Consider the following 18,078-nt stretch of genomic DNA (forward strand, 5'->3'; position numbering starts at 1 on the left):
AAAGGGCTTGGATCAGATTCTCTATACAGTACTCATTTGGGAAAGGGCTGTGGCTCAGTGGTGTACCCTCCTAGTGGTGCAGCAATAAAAACCACTGGCACCTTTGCAAAGCTAAGCAGGGTCTTGTATGGTTTCAAATTGGATGGGGGACTGTGTGTTGGAATTCCTGCATTGCAAGGGGTTGGACTAGATGACCGCTGGAGGGGGTCCCTTGCAACTCTGATTCTGTGAATGGGGTATCTACCAGGGTATCTACCCTACCCTGTGAATGGGGTATCTACCCTAGCTTCTCAAGATATAGCTCAAAATATCCTTTGCTTGAAACCCTGCATAACTGCTCCCAGTCAGAGTGACAACACTGAGCCAGATGGATCAATGGCCTGACTCTGTATATCCTTGTTTCCTGTGTTCCTTTCCCCTTCCATTGCTGCTAGAAGGAAATCAGGCCTGGTTAGTGAATAAAACCACATCCTCCTTTTTCTGCCCAGGAGCTAAACCACAGTTTACACAAGGCAGATCTTACCACACTAGATATATATATAAATATCCCAATGTAAATTGTTAAGTTTGTATACCTGAAACATAACACTGGTTTTTCTGCTTCTGCCATCTCACTTAGAGTATTAAAATGTCAACAGTATTTTAGCAGTAGCTGAAAAAGAGGGGTAGAAAATGAGTGTGTGTGTGTGTGTGTGTGTGTGTGTGTGTGTATTTCTATATATAAAATTTCTATACCATCTTTTATACGAGGATCACAGGGCAGTTTAAAAACACGAAAAAATGTAACATATTACAAAACAATACCCCACCCACAGTTTAAAAGTATGCAATTGAATGCATGTTTATTTGGATATAAGGCTCACTGTACTCCCTAACACAGAGCTTTCCAAACTTTTCATGTTGGTGACACACTCTATGCATGCATAATATCGTGACACAGTACAGTCATACCTCGGAAGTCGAACAGAATCCATTCCGGAAGTCCATTCGACTTCCAGAGTGTGGCTTCTGATTGGCTGCAGGAAGTTCCTGCAGCCAATTGGAAGCCCCACCAGATGTTTGGCTTCTGAAAGAACGTTTGAAAACCAGAACCCTCACTTCTGGTTTTTGATTGTTCTGGAGCCGGAACATTTGACTCCCATGGTGTTCGGGAGCCGAAGTACAACTGTAATTCAGTTTTACTAGCAAACCAGGGGTTAAACTAACCCCTTTCCAGCCCCAGGAGGAGCATGGGGAGCGTTTGCACGACACACCTACACACCGCAGCCAACACACTAATGTTTCGCGGCACACAGTTTGGAAAGTTCTGCCCTAGCAAGTATGGTTAGGGTTGAAATCTTTGTGGTGTGATCCATTCAGATCTAAGCAGTTTAGGCTGCTGTCTTAAAAAAATACATCGGGTGCAATCCTGTGGTAGCTGGGTTGGTGGGGCAGGAGCTGTAATATTTTGTGGCTCTCCAACTCCATGGGTGATACAGAAGATATGACCACAAATGGAAGTCTTGTAGCTGTGGAAACCTCTTGGCTGCCCCTTCTCCGGCAGAGAGGGCGAAAATGAAGGTGTTTGGGGGGCACATCAGCAGATACTTTGAATCCACTGGATCTAAAGCCTTCCTGTTCTGGTATGCTTCTGGAATGGTGTGGTGGAGGATATTATTCTTATTATTCAATGAGAGCATTCATGTATTGCCCTTCATTTTTTAAATATATCTGATGGTTCTGTTGTGAACTGTATTGGGACCTTCGGATGAAGGACAATATACAAATTGACTAAACAATAATTATAATAAACAAAGAAAATATCAAACCAAAAATGCACCATAGTCAGTTATATGGGTTTGATGCTTCAATGTTCTGTTGAAACTCAACATGAGGAAGGATTGCTGCTATTTCTTCTTGAATTTGAGTGGAATTACCCTGTTTGCGGGATTTTCACTTATCACCATGTAAACCTCTAGAAATACATACCAGCTTGTGCTCAGTGGGGGAGGCCCAGTTGGAGATCCTCCCTATGAGTTTGCAGTTTGCAGCAACTCAGGACGGGGCTTTCTCTGCAGTGGCACCCCAACTGTGGAATGCTTTCCTTTTGGCAGTGTTACTGCCCGTCTCATTGGTGACCTTTTGATCTCAGCTTATTCATTCATGCTTTGGTGGGGGAGTAGTAACGGGAGCCATGCTGGACATCAAAATCACGTGGAGCTAATGTTTTGTCTTTCTGGATATAATTTAATAATGATTTTAGAGTTGTCGTGATTTATGAAGTGTTGTATTTTATGAATTGGTCATTGTAACCTCCCTGTGGTCTGGTTAGATGAAAGCCAGGGTATAAATACAGATGTCTTCACTGCTGAATGCTTCTGTTCATAACAGGGCAAGGCTGGGGAACCTGTGACCCTCCATATGTTGTTGGACTCCAGTTGCCATTATCTGTGACTTTTGACTATCTGAAGGGACACAGGTTCCCCACCTCTATAGCAGGAATTTGAGGATCTATTATGTGTGTGTGTTTAGTGTCTTAACAACAGAGAGATTACTAATGTCTGTCTCCATTTATGCTACCTGTTTGTTTGAAAACTGCAAATTTCCATTGGTGAATAAACTGCTACCCTTTCTCTTTGACCAGACACGTTCTTTGCTGAGTGTGTTTGAAGAAGATGCGGGGACTCTCACAGAATACACCAACCAGTTGCTTCAAGCGATGCAGCGAGTTTATGGGGCTCAGGTAAATCACTTCAAATGTTTTCGGTTTTCTTTCTGCCTCTCAACCCTCTTAAAAATAAAGTATTGTTTTATTTCAATAACATATTGGGCTTTCATAACGGGTAATATAGAAAACCATAAAAAGAAACCTGCCACTTCCCTGAAGAAAACACAAAGAATCATAGGATCATAGAGTTGGAAGAGACCACAAGGGCCATCGAGTCCAACCCCCTGCCAAGCAGGAAACACCATCAGAGCACTCCTGACATATGGTTGTCAAGCCTCTGCTTAAAGACCTCCAAAGAAGGAGACTCCACCACACTCCTTGGCAGCAAATTCCACTGTCGAACAGCTCTTACTGTCAGGAAGTTCTTCCTAATGTTTAGGTGGAATCTTCTTTCTTGTAGTTTGGATCCATTACTCCGTGTCCGCTTCTCTGGAGCAGCAGAAAACAACCTTTCTCCCTCCTCTATGTGACATCCTTTTCTATATTTGAACATGGCTATCATATCACCCCTTAACCTCCTCTTCTCCAGGCTAAACATGCCCAGCTCCCTTAGCCGTTCCTCATAAGGCATCGTTTCCAGGCCTTTGACCATTTTGGTTGCCCTCCTCTGGACACGTTCCAGTTTGTCAGTGTCCTTCTTGAACTGTGGTGCCCAGAACTGGACACAGTACTCCAGGTGAGGTCTGACCAGAGCAGAATACAGTGGCACTATTACTTCCCTTGATCTAGATGCTATACTCCTATTGATGCAGCCCAGAATTGCATTGGCTTTTTTAGCTGCCGTGTCACACTGTTGGCTCATTTCAAGTTTGTGGTCAACCAAGACTCCTAGATCCTTTTCACATGTACTGCTCTCAAGCCAGGTGTCACCCATCTTGTATTTGTTCCTCTCATTTTTTTTGCCCAAGTGCAATACTTTACATTTCTCCCTGTTAAAATTCATCTTGATCATGATTACCACCCCCCATTGATTATATTTTATTTTGTTCACTTAAAAATAGGGGGATAAACATAGAAAGCAATATATACTGAGGCAATTCCTGCAAACATCCTGACCTTATTCAGATAGTGTAGGAAGGAACGTGTAGCTACGCTCCAAAGAATTAGAGAGCTGGAGGAACGTGTAGCTACGCTCCAAAGAATTAGAGAGCTGGAGCTCTTCTTGGAAGCAACAGAGCACACCGTCTCCACCAAGGAGGAGACAGGGGACTCCCCTGAGAAGGAGGCTAGTTCACCAACACAGGAGCCAGATATATGGAGAAACGTGACTCAAAGAAGTAGGAGACCCAGGGTTCGCTCTGATTGTTTAGAAATACGCAATCGCTTTGAGGTCCTTTCCCCTAGCATGGAAGACGAAGAGCAGACTCCATTTGAGGATCTCTCCCTCATTACAGTCGATCAGGTATATGAAGACGAGCAGCAAAGGCAGTCCTCAGGGAATGTGCAGGCGACCTTGGAACGGACAGCTCACGGAAGAACCCCGACCAGACCTAAGAGGAGGCGTGTAGTGGTGATAGGGGATTCCCTACTGAGGGGAACAGAAGCAGTGATCTGTGGGCCTGACAAGATGTCTCGGGAAGTGTGCTGTCTCCCCGGGGCTAAGATCCAAGATGTAACTGAACGACTGCAAGGAATCATAAAACCCACTGACAAATACCCCTTCCTCTTGGTTCATGTGGGAACCAATGACACTGCAAGCAATAGCCTCCAGAAGATCAAAAGAGATTACGAGGCTCTGGGCAGGAAACTGAAGCAATTAAATGCACAAATTGTCATCTCATCTGTCCTCCCAGTTGAACGACGTGGCCCAGGGAGAGAGGGAAAAATAGTGGAAGTGAACAACTGGCTTCGCAAATGGTGTAAACAGGAACGGTTTGGATTCTTAGATCACGGAATGCAGTTTCTTGAAGATGGACTTCTGGCAAGCGATGGGCTGCACCTCACAACGGTTGGGAGGAATGTTTTTGCAAAAAATCTCAGAAACCTCATCAGGAGGGCTTTAAACTGACTAATGTGGGGGAGGGAGACAGTGCTCCTGTAGGTAGGAGTCTATCAATTGATGAAGATGATCATCCAAATGTCATAGACCGAATGGAGCAAACAGCACGCAGACCTAGTGGTGGGAGGAAAAAATCCTTAAATAAGAGACACGGGGGAATGATTAATGGACTTCAATGTCTGTACACTAATGCGCAAAGTATGGGAAATAAACAAGATGAGCTTGAGCTCTTGGTACAGCAAACTAAATATGACATAATAGGAATCACTGAAACCTGGTGGGATAAGTCCCACGATTGGAATGTAATAATGGAGGGATACAATCTATTTCAGAGAAACAGACCAGACAAGAAAGGAGGAGGAGTGGCGTTATATGTCAGGGATGTGTATACCTGTGAAGAGATCCAAGATTTAGAACCTCAAAGCCAAAGTGAGAGCATTTGGGTCAAAATTAAGGGAGAGAAGAATAACAGTGACCTCATTGTGGGAGTTTACTATAGATCCCCAAGCCAAACGGAGGACATAGATGATGCCTTCCTGGAACAGATGGCCAAGCATGCAAAAGGAAGGGAGATAGTAGTAATGGGGGACTTCAATTACCCGGATATTTGTTGGATGTCAAACTCAGCCAAGAGCATAAGGTCAAACAGATTCCTCACTGGCCTTGCAGACAACTTCATTGTCCAGAAAGTGGGAGAAGCAACAAGAGGAACAGCCATTTTAGATCTGGTCCTAACCAATGTTGATGACCTGGTTAGTGGGGTAGAAGTGGAAGGATCATTAGGCGCAAGTGATCATGCTCTTCTGAAGTTTACTATACAGCGGAAAGGAGCAGCCAAGCATACTAGGACTCAATTTCTCGACTTTAAGAAAGCCGACTTCATAAAACTTAGGGAAGTGCTTGGTGAGATCCCATGGACAGTAATACTAAATGGAAAGGGAGTTCATGATGGCTGGGAGTTTGTTAAGAGGGAGATAGTAAAAGCACAACTTCAGGCAATACCAATGAGACGGAAACACGGAAGGTGCCTAAAGAAGCCAGGGTGGCTATCTAAAGAACTTTTAACTGAGTTAAGATTAAAAAAGGATGTGTACAAAAAATGGAAAAGGGGGGAAACCACCAAAGAGGAATTCAAACAAATAGCCAGCACGTGTAGACACAAAGTCAGAAAAGCTAAAGCACAGAATGAACTCAGGCTTGCTAGAGAGGTTAAAAGCAACAAAAAAGGCTTTTATGGGTATGTTCGTAGCAAAAGGAAGAACAAAGAAACAGTGGGGTCACTCAGAGGAGAAGATGGTGAAATGCAAACAGGGGACACAGAAAGGGCTGAACTCCTCAATGCCTTCTTTGCCTCAGTCTTCTCCGATAAAGAAAACAATGCCCGACCTGAAGAATTTGGAGCAAATGATTCAGCAGAGGAAACACAGCCCAGAATAACTAAGGAGATAGTACAAGAATACTTGGCTAGTCTAGATGTATTCAAGTCTCCAGGGCCAGATGAACTGCATCCAAGAGTATTAAAAGAACTGGCAGATGTGATTTCAGAACCACTGGCAGTCATCTTTGAGAATTCCTGGAGAACAGGCGAAGTCCCGGCAGACTGGAGGAGGGCAAATGTTGTCCCTATTTTCAAAAAGGGGAAAAGAGAGGACCCAAATAATTACCGCCCAGTCAGTCTGACATCAATACCAGGGAAGATTCTGGAGCAGATCATTAAGCAAACAGTCTGTGAGCACCTAGAAAGGAATGCTGTGATCACCAATAGTCAGCATGGATTTCTGAAAAATAAGTCATGTCAGACTAACCTGATCTCGTTTTTTGACAGAATTACCAGCCTGGTAGATGAAGGGAACGCAGTGGATGTAGCCTACCTTGATTTCAGCAAGGCATTTGACAAGGTGCCCCATGATATTCTTGTAAAGAAGCTGGTAAAATGCGGTCTTGACTATGCTACCACTCAGTGGATTTGTAGCTGGCTGACTGACCGAACCCAAAGGGTGCTCATCAATGGTTCCTCTTCATCCTGGAGAAGAGTGACTAGTGGGGTGCCACAGGGTTCTGTCTTGGGCCCGGTCTTATTCAACATCTTTATCAACGACTTGGATGATGGACTCAAGGGCATCCTGATCAAATTTGCAGATGACACCAAACTGGGAGGGGTGGCTAACACCCCAGAGGACAGGATCACACTTCAAAACGACCTTGACAGATTAGAGAACTGGGCCAAAACAAACAGGATGAATTTTAACAGGGAGAAATGTAAAGTATTGCACTTGGGCAAAAAAATGAGAGGCACAAATACAAGATGGGTGACACCTGGCTTGAGAGCACTACATGTGAAAAGGATCTAGGAGTCTTGGTTGACCACAAACTTGACATGAGCCAACAGTGTGACGCGGCAGCTAAAAAAGCCAATGCAATTCTGGGCTGCATCAATAGGAGTATAGCATCTAGATCAAGGGAAGTAATAGTGCCACTGTATTCTGCTCTGGTCAGACCTCACCTGGAGTACTGTGTCCAGTTCTGGGCACCACAGTTCAAGAAGGACATTGACAAACTGGAACGTGTCCAGAGGAGGGCAACCAAAATGGTCAAAGGCCTGGAAACGATGCCTTATGAGGAACGGCTAAGGGAGCTGGGCATGTTTAGCCTGGAGAAGAGGAGGTTAAGGGGTGATATGATAGCCATGTTCAAATATATAAAAGGATGTCACATAGAGGAGGGAGAAAGGTTGTTTTCTGCTGCTCCAGAGAAGCGGACACGGAGCAATGGATCCAAACTACAAGAAAGAAGATTCCACCTAAACATTAGGAAGAACTTCCTGACAGTAAGAGCTGTTCGACAGTGGAATTTGCTGCCAAGGAGTGTGGTGGAGTCTCCTTCTTTGGAGGTCTTTAAGCAGAGGCTTGACAACCATATGTCAGGAGTGCTCTGATGGTGTTTCCTGCTTGGCAGGGGGTTGGACTCGATGGCCCTTGTGGTCTCTTCCAACTCTATGATTCTATGATTCTATGATTCTATGATTCTAGTCATATATTGGCTTCTTAGTTTAGATATGTGCAAATCTTTTGACTAGATATGCAGCCTGCTCACTTCTCCTTTTGTTAGCAAACTGTTGTTGCAACAGGGAACCTCTAATTAATCATAGTTTCTTGTTTTGTCCAAACTGGGAAACGATGGTTACTGGAACAAATCAAGATCTTAAACTAATTCCACACCATGGTTTAAGATCCTGATCTGCTCTGAACTTGATACCCATAGTTTTCTGGTTCTGATAAAATGGGAAACTATGGCTAATTAGAGATTTCCTGGTTAAATTGCAGCTCACCTCAAAGAAACTGTGTACGTGGCAAAAGTCTTGTGCATCTCTCCGCTTAAGAAGCCAAGCTGTGATCATTGGAACAAGGCCACAGTTTTGCATCCCAGTTCACAGGTCATTTTTGATTACTGGCTTCCACAAAACAATTGGGGTTCTGTCTTCCACTTTCCGTCTTAATTTGCTATGGTAATTTGTCCTGTATTAATAAACCGCAAATTGGCAGGCAAAGCTTTTAATCATAGGACACAAGTTGGTTGGTTTGTAACATGGGAAAACAATTTGGGGGAGGAGGTTTGGAAGGTTTAACCCCCGCTCTTCCAGGGTTGCGATCCCAGTCTGTTCTGTGCATGCATACACACCACCCCCAGCACAACAAATATTAAGATTTGAAAAAGTGCTGTATATCCAATTCATATCAATTCTATACTTTTCTTGTCCCACCCCTTTCTTCACTATTGTAGATTACCTTGTGGGAGCATCTCTGTGCGTTCAGGAGATTATTTAGAAGACCGGTGGGGTCATATGCATAATAATAATAATAATAATAATAATAACAATAATAATTTATTATTTATACCCTGCCCTTCTGGCTGGGTTTCCCCAGCCACTCTGGACGGCTTCCAACCGAATATTAAAAACAGCACAGCAACAACCATTAAAAACTTCCCTAAACAGAGCCACCTTCAGTTGTCTTTTAAAAGTAAAATAGTTGCTTATTGCCTTGACATCTGATGGGAGTGCGTTCCACAGGGCAGGCGCCACTACCAAGAAGGCCCTCTGCCTGGTTCCTTGTAACCTCACTTCTCGCAGCGAGGGAACCGCCAGAAGGCCCTTGGCGCTGGACTTCAGTGTCCGGGCTGGACGATGGGGCTAGAGACGCTCCTTCAGGTATACAGGACCAAGGCCGTTTAGGGCTTTAAAGGTCAGCACCAACACTTTGAATTGTGCTCGGAAACGTATGCATGCATGTTATAGATGAATATTTATGCGCCCATAAACACAGGCAGTCTTGAAGGAGTTGCTACAGTAGGAATTTGTAGCCACGTCTTCAGAAGAGCCTTTTAAATCAAGGTTGCCCTGCGGCCCTCCAGATGTTACTGGGCATCAGGGATGATGTGAGGGATAGTCCAGCATTATCTGTAGGTCCCTAGAGATCCTCATTCCCTGTTTTAAATGAACACAACCCATCATGTCTTTGGCATTATGCGCACAGAACTGTCAATGCACTAAGTCCCAGCCTATCCAAATGTTTGGGTTTGGGCTGCTTAACTTGTAACTCAATGTTGCATCACCTCCTGTAAGTCCTGGATGAAGTGTCTGGAACTCAGAAGTTCCTGGGGTGCACCTCCCTGGCATTCTTGTTTGTTTGCATGCTTTCCCCAAAATTCCGGGTGTGGCCTAGCCATCGGAAGTGCTGCCTATTTACATGCCAGAAATTATAGGTGTGGTTTGGTGACTTACTTCAATTCAGCACGGTTTGCTTTAATGGGTAACAAAGGAAAGCGGAGAAGGCAGACAACCTGCTATTTGCGTACGATCAGATGGCCTGATAGCTTTGCTGATTATCAGAATTTCAGCGCGGAGATAATTTAATTTGCCTTTCTGGTCAACTTTGTGTGCATGTGGAATAAATACAGAGCTATGTTGAAATAGACATTGGAAAAAATAGGCAATGAAATGACAGCATGGCTTTTTATAACTAAGGTGAACTTTCTCTTATCAGAAATCTTGTATACTACATCAAAGGCTTCAGTTTAAAGACCAGTGCTCACTAGGCTTGGTGCCCACACTAATGTGTTTGATCTTTTTGGAAATGGAGTTGATTCAATCAAAGTGGTGTTGAAAGATGGTGGGATACGATAGAAAACGGAACAAGTAACTGAGCTGCTGGCAGCAAAAGCCTCTTTTAAGAAATGAACAGGGTGGATATGCATTATAATCAGATTATGCTGCATATGTCTGAATTTGAACACTGAACATGGCATTTTGACTGTGTTTATTCTGTAGAATTTGATGTCAGTCTAAAAATCAGACTGAATTGTGTTGAATATTGAGATTCAGTCCCTTTGCTTTATATCAAGGTGTCCTCTGCGTTGAAGTGCATTGTGTGTGTGTAGTGGAGAGCTACATAGGTTGTAAAGTTTGTGATGTCCAAATGTGGTCAATATTTATTTGCCCCAATTTGAGCTATAAGCAATGCATACAGTTGTTTCTTTTCTGTGTTTGTTGTGAAATCTACTTTGTAATCTGTTTAGGTGGTGAAAGAGTTGTGCTATTATAGTGGCTGCGTTCCAAGATTATGGTAAACCATTGTTAATGTTTGACTGCGAATGTGCTGGTGTATCGTGGTTTGATCCTCCTTATTTGGGGATCACTGTTTATTTCTTTTGTTCCAAAGAAGCCACATTGTAGTCAGGATTTATTCTTGGCTTTCCAATTATTTTTTGTTTGAGTGAAACAAACCAAAGTCCCCAAGCTGGATGTAGCACTAAGCTAGTGATTGTGAACTATTACTCCCGTCGGGATGCAGTGAAGTGGGGACGATTTCTGCATTCACAGTAAACTGTTAACTATGGTTTACTATGATGGGTGAATGATGCCACTGATAGGCAGTGAAGGAAAAGAGAGACAAAAATTGGTTTGGGGATCATAGTTCCTTACAGTAGAATTTTATTTTCCTAAAGTCTGTGTTCTTTCCACACCTCTACAATACAAACATCAGTTGAGAAGTAAAACATTAAATCAGTAAATATGGTTTGGGGGTTATGTATATTTAGAAAGAAGGGAACTCTAGAAATGTCTAGAGTACTGCTCTGCAATATATGCAAGTTTGAATTACAGCAAGGTATTGATATATGTGCGACGCAGGTGGCGCTGTGTGTTAAACCACAGAGCCTGGGACTTGCCGATCAAAAGGTTGGCGGTTCGAATCCCCGCGACGGGGTGAGCTCCCGTTGCTCGGTCCCTGCTCCTGCCAATCTAGCAGTTCGAAAGCACGTCAAAGTGCAAGTAGATAAATAGGTACCGTTCCAGCAGGAAGGTAAACAGCGTTTCCGTGTGCTGCTCTGGTTCACCAGAAGCGGCTTAGTCATGCTGGCCATTACCCAGAAACTGTACGCCGGCTCCCTCGGCCAATAAAGCGAGATGAGCGCCGCAACCCCAGAGTCAGTCACGACTGGACCTAATGGTCAGGGGTCCCTTTACCTTTATTGATTTATGTATTACTGTACTTCATGGTGAAATATTTGTCTGTCACATGACCCTATAGCTGCCTGGTGTGTGGAATTTGCAGGCTGGTCCATAAATATTGGTGCTCCTGATGAATAATATGATCTGAAACGCAGAGGGTAGCAACTGTAGTGCCCATTATAATGACAGATGAGGCTTATGCTGCAGTATGACGCACAGTTCACCTTGCAGTAAGTCCTACTGAACTCAGTGTGGCTTACATCTGATTGCATAAGATTGCACTGTTAATTCATTCGTTTGTTTATTAAATTTATACCCTGATCTCTCTCTCAAAGGAGCCCAGGGTGGCAGACAACAAATGGTAAAACAAACCAAACAAAAAACCTTTAAAAACAATTCCAGTACAGATGCAGGCTTGGAGAAATCTCAGCTTAAAGCGCCTGGTTGAAAGAGGAAGGTCTTCAGTAGGTGCTGGCAAGGCAACAGAGACAGTGCCTGCCTAATATTCAAGAGGTGTCTTTTAAGTTGGTGTGTGATCATTAGTAATGAAATACCTTTTCTCCTTGCAGAATGAAATGTGCTTGGCAACCCAGCAACTCTCCAAGCAGCTTCTTGCGTATGAGAAACAGGTACGCCTGATTTACCCTGTGCGACCTCCATGTTCAGCAGATTAGATGGTAGAGATGAAAAGATTCTAAGGGGTTTGCTTAGTTATATTGCTGGAGATGTCAAACTCGCCTCAGCATCTTGGAGCAAGAATGGGGGTGGGGCAAGGGGAGAGCATAAGAAGAACCTGTTGGACCAGGTCAGTGGTCCTTCTAGTCTAGCATCCTGTTCTCACAGTGGCTGACCAGATGCCTGTGGGAAGCCTGTAGGCAGGACCTGAGCACAAAAGCACTCTTCCCTTCTGCAGTATCCAGCAGCTGGAGCTCAGAAGCATCTTGCCAATGACACAGGGAAGAAGGATGCTGTGGAGATCACACAGGGTTCCCGGAAGTTTAACGGTCTATTGATCCCTGTGCCACCACTGTGCTCGCTTTTCTGCTGCCACCAACCAGTAACTCTCTGGTAAAACACTGAGTCCAGACAGTTGTAAAAAGTGAACCAAAAAACCCCCCAAGTTTATTTTACAAACATTAACAAGTTCATGGTTTCTCCGATAATATTCCTGTCAGTACCTTAACTTTAGTTTCTTTACCGGCCTATACCTTCCTAATACCTTCTGACTTATTATCTCAATTGTTTGACTGACTCTCTCTCACTCTCTCACACCAGACTAGCCCTACTCACAGACTTATCTGTCTCTTCTAACTCCAGACTGTCTTCTCAACCACCCTAACTCTAACTCTCTCCTAAAAACACACACACCTCTGTGCTTAAACCTTATACACAGTTAACTCTGCCCCCTGGGTTCCCATTGGTTAGTCATTTTACAATTAGTTAACCCTTTCCCTATGAACCCAGTATGATGTCACACACCTGGGAGGGCAAACGCCACATATGCACATCTGTGTCCAATACCGCAGGTTGCTTTTGGTTTATCCCATAGAACTCCACAGGAGGCTCTGGAAACCTAACGTCTTATTTTCATTTCCTTTGCAGAACTTTGCCCTGGGTAAAGGAGATGAAGAAGTCATATCCACCCTTCAGTACTTTTCAAAAGTTGTGGATGAGGTAATCCAAATGGCCAGCAAGTTTTTTCTTAGGTTTTTTTAAGGTGTCTGTTTATCTCGTTGAAGCTGTGACGACCTTGAGATTTACAAAGGGGGAGCGTGGCGAAGGGTGGCCTGTTTGTGCTTTGTATAGTCTGTAGAAAAGGCCTCATCTTACTCTGCTCATAAAATGATGGGGCAAAGGAGAAGCAGAGAGAGAGAGAGAGAGAGAGAGAGAGAGAGAGAGAGAGAGAGAGAGAGAGAGAGGAATCCTGAAGTTCCCTTTATCTTATTTAGCAGTTCTTGCTATATTTATGCAAAGTGTTGTGGCACCCTAAAGATGGACCAACTTACTCTGGCTAGAGTCATTGTTATTGGATGCATCTTTCTGCCTTTTGACCCACCCTTTGCAACTTTTTCTCTCTTACACACCAGGGGGAGGGGAGCAGGAGATGCCCTGGAGTCCAATCTTCATGGCTAGCGATCAGGAATGATGGGAGTTGTAGTCCCAGCAACATTTGTAGGGCCACAGGTTTCCTACCTCTGTTCTACGCGTGTGTGTGTGTGTGTGTGTACAGTGGTACCTCAGGTTACAGACACTTCAGGTTACAGACTCCGCTAACCCAGAAATAGTACCTCAGGTTAAGAACTTTGCTTCAGGATGAGAACAGAAATCGTGTGGCAGCAGCGGGAGGCCCCATTGGCTAAAGTGGTACCTTGGGTTAAGAACAGTTTCAGGTTAAGAACGGACCTCCAGAGCGAATTAAGTTCTTAACCCGAGGTACCACTGTAAATCTGTATGTGCTAGCCAACTGACTGTTGCCATAATAAATTCAACTTCTCTTCTGTGTGTTTGCTGCAGCAGACTTAACATGCCAACCCATGTTAGCTTGCTGAAGTTCTGTTATTCCTAGGCTGACTTAAAATAACAACTCCCGAGTGCACAACAAATGTTGTTCAACATTTCCAGTGTTTAGAATTGGCTTTAAGGGGGAGGGGAGTTCCCCCCCCTTTTTGGCTCAAATGCACTTTGTACTTCAAAATGACATTTTGGTCTGTGCACAAATGCAGTAAAAAGATAGTTCAAAGTTCTTGGCCTACATTTGCCTTCAGGAGGCTTTTCTGGCGCCTCTCTTAAATTCATAATGCAATATTTCCAGCTCTGCAGAGAGAGTCGGGGGGGTGTCTTCCTTTCCATTTCTCCACCCATTGTCTAGAGACACAGAACATCTCTTCTCTTGGCTTGAACCCTGGGAATTCTAGTCCTCATTAGGCCAGGGTACAGTGTCTTATTTCTTCCTAGGCTCCCACACCCTTTTCCAGCTGGTTTCCATTGCTTAACCACACTCAGCCAAGATGCACAATTCAAGGGATGTTGGAGCATATCTACACTATAAGCATATATCATTGCTTTTACCAGTGCTAACTGTCTTGGTTTCGCCCAAAGAATCCTTGAATTTGTAGTTTGGTGAGAGTGCTGAGATAGCCGTACTCCCACAGCCCCTCACAGAAATTGAAGTTTCTGAGGAGAGGGAGTGACCATTAAATTAGTTTAAGCCTCTGACATACTTATAGTTCAGTTGGTTAGAGCATGGTGCTGATAACGCCAAGGTTGCAGGTTTGATCCCCGTATGGGAGAGCTGCCTAGTCCTGTGTTGTTCAGGGTCCCTTCCAGGTCTACCATTCTATGATTTCAAGCATACAATCCCACTGAAGTACAGTGGTACCTCGGGTTAAGTACTTGATTCGTTCTGGAGGTCCGTTCTTAACCTGAAACTGTTCTTAACCTGAAGCACCACTTTAGCTAATGGGGCCTCCCACTGCTGCCGTGCCGCCGGAGCACGATTTCTGTTCTCATCCTGAAGCAAAGTTCTTAACCCGAGGTAATATTTCGGGGTTAGCGGAGTCTGTAACCTGAAGCGTATGTAACCCGAGGTAAAAAGGTAAAGGGACCCCTGACCATTAGGTCCAGTCGTGGCCGACTCTGGGGTTGTGGTGCTCATCTCGCTTTATTGGCCGAGGGAGCCGGCGTACAGCTTCCAGGTCATGTGGCCAGCATGACTAAGCCGCTTCTGGCGAACAAGAGCAGCGCACGGAAACGCCGTTTACCTTCCCGCCGGAGCGGTACCTATTTATCTACTTGCACTTTGGCGTGCTTAGCTTTTTTAATAATATAGAACCATCTTGTAGTGTTGAAACAAGACCAATTAATTTGCAACCTTGTTATTTCTCCATTTTTTTCCCAAATGTGCCTCTGATGCCTGCATATTTTCTAACGGATTTTCAATTGTTAGCAAGGTGTCATCTGCAAATAAGCTTATTTTCTCTTTTTTATTATTGCTTATTCCTTTTATATTTCCATCTTCTCTAATTACATTGGCCAGAGTTTCAATGACTCTTGGGGCCCTTCTCAGGTGACACCCTGGCCCTGGCCCACACCTTGAGGGTTTTGCCTGGTTGGAATGTGCCCTTGTACAATGATAATTAGAATGCCTTTTGCTTGCCTGGAAGGAGAGAGGTGTGGTGGGGAGACGGTGTGGAAACCTCTGGCTCCTTTGTGGCTGTATTGTGGCTGACTGCCCAGAGGTAAGAGTCACCTCAGTGGCTCTGGCCACTTTGGCCTTTGCCCCCTCCCACCGAGAGGGACTGTGGCCCTCAGGCTGAAGAAGGTTCTTCATGCCTGGTATTTGCTAACATGCCTCTGGTCTTCTGATCAAGTCCCCTTTTTCCTGTTTGGAGATTTCTCTTCATAAGCGACTACTTTCTAGGAATCTTGCCTTTTGATCTCCTTGTTTGTCTGCAGTTCCAGCCACGCAGTTAAGAAAGCCAATACCTTCAATAATAATGAATTGATACCCTCCACTGTGAAAATTGAAAACTGTGACAACAGCTGTTTTGGTTGAGCCATGTCTTTTGCCAGGGCATAAGCGAAGCAGTCCAGCCTGTAGGAAAAGGCTGCAGAGTAAATATAAAGTCTTGTTTCAAAGCCTCCCCTTAAGTAAACTCTTTAATCTTGAGAAATGGAGACATTTCTTCTCAGCTGAAGCCTTGTGTATTTGGCAGCCCATAACTAATTTTAGCGAGACTCAAAGCTCACTGGTGCATGGACAGATACTAATATTATTACTAATATCCATGTAAACAAACTTGTTTTCACCTACTGATTTTTTTTTCCTGGACTGCTCTGGATTTTTAATATGTAGTCTGGCAAAGCCATTCAGTGGTGGATATTTCAGTTCCCTGTAAGAATGTTTCATAGAAATAATTTTTTTTATATATCTTCTTATATGAATTGGTTTTTTGAGAGTGACATGGGATTATTTATTATGGAAAACCCTACTGAAGAATCTCAAAAAAAGGTTGGTTTTGAAAGCAAATGGCTTCAAACAATTTAAGAAAACACTGTTTAAATATATATGAAAGTGTGTGGATTTAAAGAAAAATAATTAAATATATTGGCACCAGCTTAATAAGCAGATGGTATTGATTTGGCCCACTGTTCTAATAGAGCACTGTACTGGTCCTCACTTCAGAGAAAGCTATTTGGGCAACTCACTTTGCTATAATGATTACTAACTACACAGAGATGGGGAACTGAAGCAGAGAGTAACATCCAAGCATCTAAAATGTACTTCAGAGTAGGGGTGGGTAACTTACGGCCCTCCAGCTGTTGTTGGACCCCAACTCCCATCAGCCCTTAGCCACCGTGGATGGTGGTCAGGCACAATGGGAATTGGAATCCCGCAACATTTGGAAGGCAACAAGTGCCCCATTCTGGCATTAAAGTTCCCACAGTCAAGCACAAATCTGAACTTTCCTGTCCGCCCTACTGAGCCACATTGGGTTTTCCATTCAAGCACTTGACGGTGAATTTAGGGTACCGGGGATGTTATTGCTGCCTTCTAAATGAATGGGCTGCCCTCCTGTCTTTCAGCTTAACATTCTGCACACCGAACTGGCCAAGCAGCTCGCAGACACCATGGTTCTCCCCATCATCCAGTTCCGTGAAAAAGACCTTACAGGTAAATCTTCTAGGTGTGACTGGGAGCTCTTAGTAGGAAACAAAGGAAGAGAGGGACACTTTTTCTTCTTGCACTCCAGACAACTTTCGTATCCTAAAGAAAATTAGTTAAGGTTGCGCCCCTATGTAGACTTCCGTGGGAGTTTAAAAACAGCCACCCCACACACTGAACACAGTGGGGCTTGCAAGTGCTAGCACATGCATGTTTATTTGGAAATACGTTTGGGTAAGCTTGGCAGACATGGCAAATTGCAAAGGACTGCTGTTCTCAGGTCCTGCTTCGGGGCTTCCTGTGGGCATCTGAATGTCCACCTTGAGAACAGGATGCTCACCTAGATGGGACGGTGCCCTGTTCTTAGGGCTAAAACCTGAGCGACAGCAACAGCTTCTAGACCCAGGAGTGGGGAACCGGTGGCCTTCCTGCTAGTGTTGTTCGGCTCCAGCCCCCAGTAGCCCTAGTCAGCACAGCTGGTGGTCAGAGATGATGGGAGTTGTAGTCCAACCACAGCTGGAGGACCATTCTCCATCCCTCTTCATTGTGGTGTTTCTACTGTTCAGGGAGGATTGCTAGTCCAGTTAAATGTCTACCCAAAAAAAAAAAAAAATCTCCCACTGTTCTGCTGCATTATCTCAACATGGGATTGAAGCAGTTCTGGGCCAATTAAGGAAATAAATACATGGCACATTTCTTTGCATGGAGTCAAGTAGTTGCAGTGGAATTTGAGAAGCAGGTCACTGCGAATGTTCAAAGTTTTAATTGGCACATCTCTGGTCATCTCATGGAAACTTTGCACTAATGCGCAAACCCTTTGTTGTTGCCTTCTGCTTTTTCCTAGAAGTAAGCACTTTGAAGGATCTCTTCAGCCTTGCCAGCAATGGTATGTTTTCACATTGGTCTTTCATTTGACTGAAATTTTGCTGACGGTGTGCATGAGTGATGATGCTAAACTGTGCCTTCGATCCTTGCAGAACACGACGTCTCCATGGCAAAGTACAGCAGGCTACCCAAAAAGAGAGAGAATGAAAAGGCAAGATATTCCAACATCTTGGCACATTTGATAAGAAGAATTTTATGTAATGAAAAGTCCTCAACAGGGTACAATTCTGTGAACCAGGCAGAGGGCCTTCTTGGTGGTGGCGCCCGCCCTGTGGAATGCCCTCCCTTCAGATGTCAAGGAAATAAACAACTAT

At 44.2% G+C, this 18,078-nt stretch overlaps 1 protein-coding gene across 2 annotated transcripts in view; it reads left to right on the forward strand.

Moving 5' to 3' along the window:
- APPL2 (adaptor protein, phosphotyrosine interacting with PH domain and leucine zipper 2) overlaps positions 1-18,078 on the forward strand; it is a 32,350-nt gene that overhangs the window by 2,599 nt on the left and 11,673 nt on the right. The window contains exons 2-7 of one of the 2 annotated variants that reach the window (XM_083574095.1): positions 2,624-2,722; positions 11,784-11,843; positions 12,817-12,888; positions 16,801-16,888; positions 17,727-17,765; positions 17,857-17,915. In XM_083574095.1, coding sequence (XP_083430221.1) covers positions 2,624-2,722; positions 11,784-11,843; positions 12,817-12,888; positions 16,801-16,888; positions 17,727-17,765; positions 17,857-17,915 — 417 coding nt within the window. Of the gene's footprint in view, positions 1-2,623; positions 2,723-11,783; positions 11,844-12,816; positions 12,889-16,800; positions 16,889-17,723; positions 17,766-17,856; positions 17,916-18,078 lie in introns of both variants that reach the window. The other variant, XM_083574094.1, reaches the window with a different exon arrangement.

This window comes from Podarcis filfolensis (genome assembly GCF_964270895.1).
Source record: "Podarcis filfolensis genome assembly, chromosome: 10".
Taxonomy (NCBI): Eukaryota; Metazoa; Chordata; class Lepidosauria; order Squamata; family Lacertidae; genus Podarcis; species Podarcis filfolensis.